Source organism: Mustela nivalis (genome assembly GCF_964662115.1).
Source record: "Mustela nivalis genome assembly, chromosome: 9".
NCBI classification, from domain to species: domain Eukaryota; kingdom Metazoa; phylum Chordata; class Mammalia; order Carnivora; family Mustelidae; genus Mustela; species Mustela nivalis.
The window spans coordinates 105,347,874-105,360,638 of NC_139028.1; the positions used below are offsets into that span (position 1 = coordinate 105,347,874).

The following is a 12,765-nucleotide window of genomic DNA, read 5'->3' on the forward strand; positions in this document are numbered from 1 at the left end:
TAGAACATTGCCTTTTACACTTGCAACTTCCTTTATTCAAGGTATATTTCTAGACAATGTACTTCCTTGTTTCTTCATCTATGAAGTGAAAATGATCATATCCGTATCCTAGGTGTTACAAGAATTGATTGAAGAAACATATACACATGCCCAGCACATTAAGGGGGGCACATAAGAATTTTCACTTATATTTGTGACTGTGTATGCAACTAGGAGATTTGAATAATTGGTATTTTGAGTGATGTATGAATAAACTTTTAACCATGCAATCAGCTCACAAAGGTTCATCTCCAATATTACTTCTCAAGAAGCCACAGAGACTCACATTATCCATAACAGTTAACCTCAGGAAGGAGTCTTCATGGTCTTGCATGGACTAAATGACTGTGATTTATGCCATTTATTACTCATATTTTTTGTATTTTTTCTCTCTCTCTCTCTCTCTCTGTGTGTAGTGTATTTACGTTTGATTTTCATGCTTATGATTAGTCTTGAATGGGAAAGGAGGTGTCTCATGGCAAAAAGAAAAGCACCTGGTTTCAGAGAGCTGGGTCCTACAAATTATATAATCTCTATGAGCCTCAAAGCTTACATTTGCCAAATTAGGTTAATGACATTTGCCAAGTATCTATTGGATAGTTAGTGTGAGGATAAAATATTGTTATATTGGACAAGATTTGAACATAATGATTACTACATATAGGCAGGATCAATCTTTAAGATGATTCAACACTAATGAAAAACTTACCTTATAGACTTAGATGATCTTAATGATATTTAATGGCTTTCAGAAATAATTCCATCCTCAGACTGATGCCTTCTTGGATAGGGTTTTTTTAAGATGAAATATATGACACACTCAGACATGGACTATTTAGGTAATTTGATAACCAATCAACAGTTCTTGAGAAAGGAGTTTCTATTAGTCTAAAACTTTCCTCCTAGCCTAAAGCCTCAAAATTCTACTCAGAAAAACTGAGATTTGAATTTACAATGGATTCTTCTGACACTCTGTGGAGAAATGATCTCCAGATGGCTCTGGCCCCATAGGCAAGAGGCAAGAAATATGGAGGCAACACTTTCAAATGGGTCATTCCTACCATAATGAATCTTGCTCTGGAAAGGTGAACCCCCCACAACACCTTCATCTGGCACTGCATGGAACTTTAAAGATGTTTCTAGAAAGGTTCAAGGACCTTGGCTTATAGCTATTGCTTTCTCCCTCTGGAATTAATTATCCCCTCTGATGGAAAGGCTTTTTCTTAAAAACAGGTGTGCTGAAGAGACGTGTTTGAGAAACATCCAGTTTCAAATAGGGAATTACATTCCCTGTACTTGGAACCCAAACAAAATTTCTCTTTGGGGATTTTGTTTCCTCTTCTTTCCTTTTTTGAAATACTTTATTTATTTATTTATTTATTTACTTGACAAAGTGCAAGTAAATATTTTATTTATTTACTTGACTGAGTGCGCAAGCAGGGAAAGCAGGAAAGGAAAAAGCAGAAGACAGACAGTCCTCACCTGGGAGCATAAGGTCGTGTTCAATCCCAGGACTCTGGGATTATGACCTGAGCCAAAGGCAGAAACTTAACTGACTGAGCCACACAGATGTCCCAGGAACTTTGACTTCTTAGAAAGCTTAATGTCATGTAAATAGAAAAAAGGCATAATTTCATTGTGGGGACTGTGATATACTTAACCTGTTGACTCCATATCCACAGAGAACTGCTTCCTTAACAATATTAAAACTTTTGGGGATACCTGCTATTTATTGCAGTGAGGGCATAAAAAATGGAAAGGTAGCCATTAATATTCTTTACTCCAAAAGCTATTTTACACATTCACTAGAAAGATAGAAAAGTAAATAGAAACTCTAATAGGATCTCAATAATCTCTGGAATTTATGATCTGGTCAGTAAGAAATACTAGGTAACATTAAAATGTGGCAAGACATCAAAACACAAGCAGGAAGTTGTAATTTTAACCAGAAGAATTGTTCCACATTCTTGTCACCTGATATCGTTACTCATTTTTCTTTTAGACAGCCAAGGAGTTATGTGGTAATATAGTATTGTGGTTTTAATTTGCTTTTCCTGATGACTAGTGATGTTGGACACTTTTTAATGTTATTATTGGATATATAATATATATTATATATAAATGTCTTCATTTAAATTCCAATTAGTTTCCATACAGGCTAATATTATTTTCATGTGTACAATATAGTGATTCAACAACTTGATACAATGCCTAGTGTTCATCACAAGTGCTCTCCTTAATCTCCACCAGTTTCTTAACTCATCCCCTACCCCCCTCCCTTATAGTAACCATCACTTTGTTCTCTAGAGTTAAAAGAGTCTGTTTCTTGCTTTGCTTCTCTGTCTCTCTCTCCACTATCCCTCCATACTGGTTTGCTTTATTTCTTAAATCCAAATATGAATGAAATCATATGTTATTTGTCTTTCTCTGGCTGACTTGTTTCACTTAGCATAATACTCTCCAGCTCCATCCATGTCATTGCAAATGGCAAGACTTCATTCTTTTTGATGGCTAAATAATATGCCATCACATATCATCACCTATTGTTTTCTTTCTTTTTTTTTCCATCACCTATTCTTTATCCATTCATCAGATGATAGATATTTGGGCTGTTTCCATAATTTAGCTATTGTAAATAATGCTTCTATAATCAGGGATGCATGTATTACTTTGAATTAGTGCTTTTTCTATTCTTTGAGGAGATACCTATGAGTGCAATTTTGGATTGTTGGGTAGCATTATATATATATATATGATTATCAAACTCAACACCCAACAAACAAAGGATCCAATTAAAAAGGGGCAGAAGAATTGAATACACATATTTCCAAAGTAGATATACAGATGGCTGAGAGACACAGGAAAAGATGCTCAACATCACTGATCGTCAGGAAACACAAATCAAAACTACAGTGAGGTATCACTTCATACTTGCCAGAATAACTAACATCAACAATGGAAGAAACAACAGATATTGGTGAGGATTGGAGGAAAGGGAACACTCTTGCACCATTGGTGGGAATGTAAAGTTTGCAGCTGCTGTAGAAAACATTACAGTTTCCTCAAAAAGTTAAAAATACAACTACCCTTTGATCCAGCATTTGTACCTTACTTTGAGAATTTCTTTTCAAGTCCTTTGTAGAGTATAAAAATAGTAATTCTGGGCTTCATATTACTTAACTATAAGTGCTTTTTATATATTCTAGATACACATATTTTTGTCATAAAGATGTTTTACCCATTAAAAAATAAATAAAAACAAATAAATATAAACCATATATTTATATACAATTTAAATACACAATTGCATATAATATAAAATGTTTTTCCATAAGTGCATATGCTGTATGTTTTTCCTAGTCTATGAATTGATTTTTTTAATGACATCCAATGAACAAAAGACTTAAAATATTAATAAGTTTCAATTTTCAGTTTTTCTTATAGTTTTGGCTAATTGTGCAATATTTAATAAAAATAATCTTTCTATTATTTCTATATGTTTAGCTTTAAAATCTATGTCTCTGCTTCATTTTGAGTTAATTTTTGTGTATCGTGTGTGGTAGTAGTCCATGTTTTTTTTTTTTTTTTTTTTTTCATGTGGGTATCCAATTGACCCAACATAGTTAGTTGAAAAAACATCTATTCTTTCTCCCAGTGTATTATCTTGACATTTTTGTAAATAAATAAATAAATAAATAAATAAATCTCCCAGTTAGGTCTATTTATGGATATTCTATTTTTTCAATGATCTATATATTTATACCACACAGTGTTGATTATGGGATAGTTTATATATATAAATATACACATAGTTTAGCTAGAATGAGTTCTCTCTCCCTTTTTTTTTAAGATTTTATTTATTTTTTGGACAAACAGAGATCACAAGGAGGCAGAGAGGCAGGCAGAGAGAGAGGAGGAAGCCGGATCCTTGCTGAACAGAGATCCTGATGCAGGCTCAATCCCAGGACCCTGGGATCATGACCTGAGCTAAAGGCTGAGGCTTTAAGCCACTGAGGCACCCAGGTTCTCCTAGAATAAGTTCTCTAACTGCTCTCTTTATTCCTCTGAGATTTTACATACAAGTGGTATCATAGTATTTGTCTCTTTTTTTTTCCATTTTTAATTTATTTTTTTAATTTCTTTTCAGTGTTCCAGAATTCATTGTTTATGCATCACCCCCAGTGCTCCATGCAGTATGTGCCCTCCATAATACCCACCACCAGGTCACCCAATCTCTCACCCCCCTCCCTTCCAAAATGCTCAGTTTGCTTCTCAGAGTCCACAGTCTCTCATGGTTCATCTCCCCTGCAGTTTCCCCCAGTTCACTTCTCTCCATCTCCTTTCTTTTTCTGGCTTATTTTACTTAGTATAATGCTTTCCAGATTCACCATGTCTTTCTAAATGGCAGGATTTCCTTTTTTTTAAATGGCTGAATATTATTATATTCTTCATTCATCTATTGAAGGACATTTATATTTTTCCCCATCCTTGGATATTGTAAATGTTAGCATAAATGTTGGCGTGTAGATATCTCTTTAAGATACTGGTTTATTTGTTTACTTTGTTCAGGTAAACTCCACACCCAAAATGGGACTTGAGCCTCAGGTCCTGAGATCGAGAGCTGTATGGTCTATGGGCTGAGCCAGCCAGGCACCCCCAAGATGCTGAATTAAGTCTTTCAAATATACCTAGAAGTAGGACTGCTAAATCACATAAAAAGTAGATCATATGATCTCCCTGATATGAGGAAGTGGTGATGCAACATGGGGGCTAGAGTAGGTAGAAGAAGAATCAATGAAACAAGATGGAATTGAAAGGGAGACAAATCATAAGTGACTCTTAATTTCACAAAACAAACTGAGGGTTGCTGGGGGGAGGGGGTTTGGGAGAAGGGGGTGGGATTATGGACATTGGGGAGGGTACATGCTTTGGTGAGTGCTGTGAAGTGTGTAAACCTGGTGATTCACAGACCTGTACCCCTGGGGATAAAAAATATATGTTTATAAATAATAAAAATTTAATAAAAGAAAGTGAAACATCAAAAAAAAAAAAACCAAAAAACAAAAAAAGTAGATCATTTTTTTAAGGCTTTGAATTATCACCATATTGTTTTCCATAACGACTATGCCATTTTACATTCCAACCAACAGTGTCATGATTAGTGTGAGAGAGGTGTCCTATTTTATTCTTTTTCATATGGATATCCAGTTTTCTCAAAGTCGTGTATTGAAGTTACTGTTCTTTCTGTACTGTGTGTTTTGGTACCCTTGTCAAAAATCAGTTCACTGTATATGTGTATGTCTATGTCTGGATTCTTTATTCTGTGCCATTTTTCTATGTGCCTGTTTTCATGCCAATATCATACTGTTTTGATTATTACAGCTTTGTAATACAGCTTGAAATCAGGTAGTGGGATGCTTTAAGCTTTACTCTTCTTTCTCTGGATTCCTTTGGTTTTTCAGGGTATTTTTGTGAGTCCAAAGAGAATACGGATAATTCTTTCTCTACCTGTGAAAAAGGCCATTGAAATTTTGATCAGGAGTGCATTGAATCTATAGATTGCATTAGATTGTGTGGACATTTTCACAATATTTATCTTTCTAATTCCCTGAGCATGGAATTTTTTTCACTTATTTGTGTATTATTTTATCTTTTTCTAATATATCTTATGGTATCCAGTCTAAAAGCTTTAACCTCCTAGGTTAAATCTATTCTTCAATATTTTGTTGATTTTGCAGCTATTGTAAATAGGATCATTTTCTTAAAATGTCTTTCAGTAGTTTGTTCTTAGTGTATAGAAGTGCAACTGATATCTGTACATTGATTGTTTTATCTTGCAAATTTATTGAATTCATTTATTAGCTCTAATTTTTTGGTGAAATTTTAGGATTTTATATATATGAAATCATGTGATTAGTTATAGAGATAGTTTTACTTCTTTCTTCCTCGATTGGATGCTTTCATTTACTTTTTAATCTAATTTCTCTAGTAGAAACCTTTAGTAAACTGTTTGCTATATAATGAGAGGGAACATCCTGGTGTTATTCTGATTTTAAGTGGGAAATATTTTGTGGATTGTGGATCTTTGTATGTTTAGTGATTTTTCTAAATTATTTTTCTAAAATCCATATTCTGTGTGGTTACAGAACTCTTCTATTAGCTTAGAGGTTAGCTAGCTATTTGTCAGAGACATCTTTAAACAATTTGTACAAAAAATAATAATAAAATAGGTCTAGGTCTACCTCATGCTGTGCTCAGACTTTGGTGTAATGTCTCTTCAAAGTACACTGAGGCTTCTTCTTTTTTTATGACCTAATGCTTAATTGTGTAAATATCCTATGTATCTATTTATCTATCTATCTATCTATCTATATATATATATATAATGTTTATTCTTGTTAGATGTGTAATTTTATGTATGTGTCTACCATACTTTTGCATTTGCAATTTGCAATTGTATAATTTTATGTATGTGTCTACAATACTTTTTGCAATACAATGCATTTTTCAGATCTTTTCTGTTCTCCTGACATAATGTTTGCTTTACTCATCAATAATTCAAAAAAAGGAGTATTGCAATTTTCTCCTGTGAAAATGGATTCATATTTTTTTCATATGGATTTACCTAATTTTGCTTCATGCATTCTGAGGCTGTTTTACTGAGTGTGCATATGAGTATGGGTTATGCAGCAAGGAAAAGACAAATGCTATAATTTAAGGGCAGTATTGGAAGAATTTACTTTCATGATGTGGACAGCTATAGAAGAAACCAAGGAGTGTGCAACATCCCAGGCTAGTGAAGTTGAGTGTGTTAGAGTATGGTGGGTGCAGAGAAGGGGCAAGCAGAAGTGGAGATGAGCAATGCAGAAAGGAAAAATATGTATTAAAATAAAACCCTAGATGGACCTGGCTGAACCCAGGAGGATCACCTGCGATGTACTAAGGGCTATGATTTACTCAACCTGTCCCCATGAGGTTCTACTGACACTCTATTTCTCTCTCACTCAAGGAGAGGGAGATAAAGCAAAGGAAGATAAAAACAAACAATAATAAGGGGAGAAAATGATTATGCACTATGGCATTTCCAAATTCTAATGAGTGCCCAAGCTAAGTAATATCCAGTAGCACAGAAAAAGTTGTAATTGGATTGATAAATAATTTAACATTTGTTAAATATATATTATGTATTATGATCAACAGCAGAGACTTCATTCTTCAAGGAAATTATTCTTGAAGAGGAGAGAGGGAGAAAGGGAGGGTGGTGAGAGATGGAATAGCCTGGTGGTGGGTATTAAGGAGGGCATGTATTGCATGGAGCACTGGGTGTGGTGCATAAACAATGAATCTTGGTACACCGAAAGGAAAAAAAAAATTGTAAGAGGTTGATAGACTTATAGAAATGAAATGGACGGCAACTTCAGAGAAAAATATGTATATATATCCATAATATTACATCAGGGCTATAACACTAATAATTCTCATGAGGTAAATGACAAAATCCTCAAGCCCATCTATATGACCTTATAAAAATGTGGGCTTTATTTTTCAAATTTTAACCACATATGCCCTGGCCACTCTAAAATGCCTGTGGGAGATTTTCCCTCAGGTCCTTCTTGTGCTTTTAATTCAAGGTATTCCCAGTAACACTTTCCTGAAAGCTTCCTTTGTATGGAAGATTCACAGGAGAGTCAGAGACATTCCACATGTGTTTGCTATTTTATAGCACAGGCACAGAAATTAAAATAAAAACAACAGCCTGAGGATCACCCTGACATTTCAAAGAGGTTTAAAATCTCACAGAAGTGAACATCCTGATTACTATGTATGTATGTGTACATGTGTATAATGTAATGTATGTTTATATATTATATATACATAAATAGGTATGTTTATATTGGGAAGAAATAACTAGGATATTTAACAATTTATTTTACATAAAAATTCAAACTTATTAAAAAAAATGGAACTTATTGCATCCTTATTTTTAAGTTTAAATTCTTCTGGAATAAATTTTCTTGTTTGTTATTTTATAGGGAGGTCATTCAGGATATTCATGATAAAATCTTGATAATTTAAAGGTAAAGGGAAGGTTTAAAGTTTTTATTTATGAGAGGGTATTTAAGCAAAATCAATAAAGTATGAGCTTCCAAATCACATTGAAAAGGTTTAGATACAAACTGCCCCCTCATACTTGTGTAACCTTGGGTTTAAATTTCCTTATTTGCAAAACAGGGGCAATAGTACAACAATATACCTCATCAGGTCATAGTGTAGACAAAATAGTTGGTAAATGAAAAGAGGTTACTAAAGTGCCTAGAATATATTATTATTTACCATTCTGGTTTTAAATGTGTCACATAATTGAGCCCATAAATTTCAATATCACATTTTTCTTTATTATAGATGTGATAAAGTTAATTTTATTTATTTAACAGAGAGGAACACAGTGAGAGAGGGAACACAAGCAGGGGGAGTGGGAGAGGGAGGAGCAGGCTTCCCGCTGAGCAGGGAGCCCAGTGTGGGGCTCAATCCCAGTAATCTGGGATCATGATCTGAGCCAAAGGCAGATGCTTAAGGACTGAGCCACCCAGTGCCCTGGATGTAATAAATAGTTTTAAAAAGCCAGAAGAATCAGGGCATCTGGGTGGCTCAGTCAGTTCAGGATCTGACTCTTACTTTTCATGCAGCTCACAATCTCAGGGTCTTGAAATCAAGCCCAGGGCAGGCTCTGCATTCAGTATGGAGTCTGATTGAGATTCTGTTTCTCTTTTCCCTCTGTCCCTTAACCTGCCTCTGCTTGCTTGTTCTCTTTCTCTCCCTTTCTCTAAAATGAATGAATGAATGAATGAATGAATGAATGAATATTTTTAAAAGACAGAAAAATCATGTCAAATTGTCCTTGATGGATTTTTACACTATCCATAGATTCTCATGTCCTCAGTCATAATTTCCACTTCCAAATAAGCTAATGAAACTTCTTTTCCTTTTAACCTGTAGTTAACGTGTGTATGCAAAGAATTCCTCATACATTTTTCTCAAGTGATTTAAAATCTAAAGAGCCGTTCTTGAGAGAAATTCTTTAAATAAAAACGTATGTAAAAAGGTGGACTCTAAATTTACTCCAAAAACCCTGTTCATACATATATACGGTGTGTCTGTGTGTTTGTGTGAGAGAGTGAGAAAGAGGGAGAGAGAGAGAGACAGAGAAGAGAACCAGGATATTTATTTAATGAATTAAATAATGACCAAAAAGAAAATGATTCAAATGTGAACAGAGGATATTTATGCATAAGGCAACATTCCCAGAGAATTCTATGGTCACTGCTTTGCTGCTTTATAGAATTTTTTTTTCTATATGAGTATATGTTTTCCCAACTAATGTTCAGTCACTGAAAACTGAGCAATATTGGATCAAATGTTGAGAGACATTGAGTCTTAACCAAGATTTGAACTTGTTACAGTTTGGTTCTACAATTTTATGAAAAATTCTCTGTAAGTCCATATATATCCTTTAACTGATCACAACCTGACACATAAACAAGGACTGTTTCAATACTCTCAACTTAAACATAAATAAATATATTGCTAAGCTTTGTTTTATTAACCCAGAACAAATTTATACTAACATCATTTTTTTTTCTTTGCATTCAATGTATATCTAACATGAGTTCTTCAACTAATCCCATTGGGAAGAATATAAAATCCACAGGTAAATCCAATGAACTGATGGAAGTATTGATAACTATCTTCTTATACAACAACTTGTTGCTTTCCATTTTGGGGAGCACTCTACTTCAGACTTAATCATATCAGAATCATAAGCATCTATATATCATATCCCTAAATGAACTTTATTTATTTTGCCCTGGAAACAGGACAGACAGATCCAGTATGATTGGTTCCAATGCCAGCTGAAGAAAGAGGATCAGGGAGAATGAATTGCTCCATACTAACAAGAGAAAGGTAACAAGACATAGGAGCTTGGACGCTCACCTTCATGATCATTAGACTAGAAATCTGTCCATTACATCATACTGTTCCTTCACTGGCACCATTAAAATAATTCATTGACTTTAAGACTTTTAGGCAAATTATGTCCTCTGTGGCAGACATTTGGTTACAGGTAAAAGGGGATGGCTCAACATAGTCACTCTCTGCTCCAAGGTCTATTGCATCTTAGTGGCTATGCTGTTTAACTGCATAGTTAAATATGCAGCACATTCTTTAATTGCCTTGGGTTCTTCAATATATCAATAGAAGATAACTAGCTCTCCACAGTGCTTCTAGCATTTTAAACAGCAAACTCAAAATGTGTCTTTAAAATGATTAGAAAAAAGGGAAAGCTTGTATATAATAATAAACTTCTATAACAGACTGGGGAACTTATATTCAGATTCCAGATTGTGTCCCAGTTCCTTTTTCCCTGCCTCTCCATGTTCTGACTCTTCACCAAACCTGTCAAAAAGAAGACTCACTGAAACTTTTATCAACTAATTATCAAGCAATTTCTGCTATGATCCAGAGCCTTGATTTTGTCCTTATTTCAAGAATATATCTTTAGTTCTCCTGGATATATGGAACATTTTGTGTGATTGGGATATTATATATAAATTCCAAAATGTCCATTAACTGATGAATAGATAAAGAAGATGTGGTGTGTATGTATAATGGATTATTAGTCAATAAAAATAATGAACTCTTGGGGCACTTGGGAGGCTCAGTGGGTTAAAGCCTCTGCTTTCAGCTCAGGTCATGATCCCAGGATCCTGGAATCGAGCCCCACATCTGGCTCTGTTCTCAGCAGGGAGTCTGCTTCCTCCTCTCTCTCTCTCTGCCTGCCTCTCTGCCTACTTGTGATCTCTGCCTGTCAAATAGATAAATAACATCTTTAAAAAAATAATGAAATCTTGCCATTTGTAACAATGTGGATGGAGCTAGAGTGTATTAGGTAAGTGAAAAAAATCAGCAAGAAATCTACATATTTTGTCAACTTATAAATATTACAAAATTTTAAAAGGCTATTGTAGATGTCATATGTTCTGTGTTATTTCAGATAAATTAAGTTTCTATCATGTCTCTGGAATCACCTCAACCACATGGAAAATCAGAACAATGTCACAGAATTTCTCTTCATGGGTCTGTGGGGAAATAAGCAAATGGAGCTACTGTTCTTTTTCTTCTTCCTGCTTTGTTATTTGGTAATCTTAATGGGAAATTTTCTCATCTTACTCACGATCACCTGCAGCCATCTAATCGAACAACCAATGTACTATTTTCTCTGTCACCTTTCCCTCATGGATCTCGCCTACACCTCCACGGTGGTCCCCAGGCTAATCAGGGACTTGGTCACAGCAAGAAAAAACATTTCCTATAACAACTGTATGACCCAGCTCTTCACTGCCCACTTGCTGGCGGGTGTGGAGATATTCATCTTGGTGTCCATGGCATTAGACCGCTACGTTGCCATTGTCAAGCCCCTGCACTACATGGTCCTCATGAACCGGCGGAGGTGTAACATGTTGGTCTTCATGGCCTGGGGTGTGGGTTTTTGGCACTCTGTCGCTCTACTGCTGGTTGTACTCCATTTACCTTTTTGTGGTCCTAATCAGATCGATCACTACATATGTGATGTGAAGCCTCTCTTAAAACTGGTGTGCAAAGACATTCATGTTGTTAATATCTTAATGATTGCAAATTCAGGAATGGTGGTGGTTGCTGTCTTTCTTGTCCTGGTGGCTTCTTACATTCTCATATTGTACAACCTTAGGACATACTCTTCTGTAGGGAGACGCAAAGCTCTTTCAACCTGCAGCTCTCATGTAATGGTTGTCATCTTATTCTTTGTGCCTTGTATCTATATTTATGTTCTACCTGCCGGGAGTGAGAACAAGGATAAGGAAGTCTCTGTGTTTTATACGGTGATTGCTCCCATGCTGAATCCTCTCATCTACACCCTGAGAAACATGGAGATGAGAATGGCCATGGGGAAGGTGTGGTCTAAAATGATACTTTCAAAATTCTGGTAGGGACACCTTGGTGGTTCATGTGGCTCAGGTCATGATCAGGATCATGGGACCAAGCCCTGCATAGGGCTTTCTACCTAGCAGGGAACCTGCTTCTCCCTCTGCCACTCCCCCCTGGTTTTTCTATGTCAAATAAATAAATAAAATCTTTAAAAAATAATTCAGGTAAAGATGATATTTACTTTACTTCTCACCCTGTGTTCCCAGCGCATTTATTATTTGAGATGTTGTAGAAGATCTATAGCTTTCTTTGGGGAGTTGGACTAAATGATCTCTAACATTTTAAGAGTCAAAGAAGAAAGTTACTATAGTTCAGATTGCAATCTGCATGCTAAATAAAATCTTTAAAAAAAATTCAGGTAAAGATGATATTTATTTTACTTCTCACCCTGTGTTCCCAGCGCATTTATTATTTGAGATGTTGTAGAAGATATATAGCTTTCTTTGGGGAGTTGGACCTATGATCTCTAACATTTTAAGAGTCAAAGAAGAAAGTTACTATAGTTCAGATTGCAATCTGCATGCTAAATAAAATCTTTAAAGGTAAAGATGATATTTATTTTACTTCTCACGCTGTGTTCCTAGCACATTTATTATTTGAGATGTTGTAGAAGATATATAGCTTTCTTGGAGAGGTGGACTAAATGATCTCTAACATTTTAAGAGTCAGAGAAGAAAGTTACTATAGTTCAGATTGCAATCT

The 12,765-nt window shown here is 35.1% G+C and overlaps 1 protein-coding gene and 1 long non-coding RNA gene across 2 annotated transcripts in view; both read left to right on the forward strand.

The window, feature by feature from the left end:
- LOC309873033 overlaps positions 1-12,765 on the forward strand; it is a 697,683-nt gene that overhangs the window by 366,906 nt on the left and 318,012 nt on the right. The gene's annotated exons all lie outside the window — the stretch shown is intronic.
- On the forward strand, positions 11,136-12,065 carry LOC309841286 (olfactory receptor 4P4-like; the record flags this gene model as incomplete). The annotated part of the gene is made up of 1 exon (XM_082684181.1): positions 11,136-12,065. One exon carries the CDS (start codon positions 11,136-11,138, stop codon positions 12,063-12,065), a length of 930 nt encoding a protein of 309 aa, XP_082540307.1.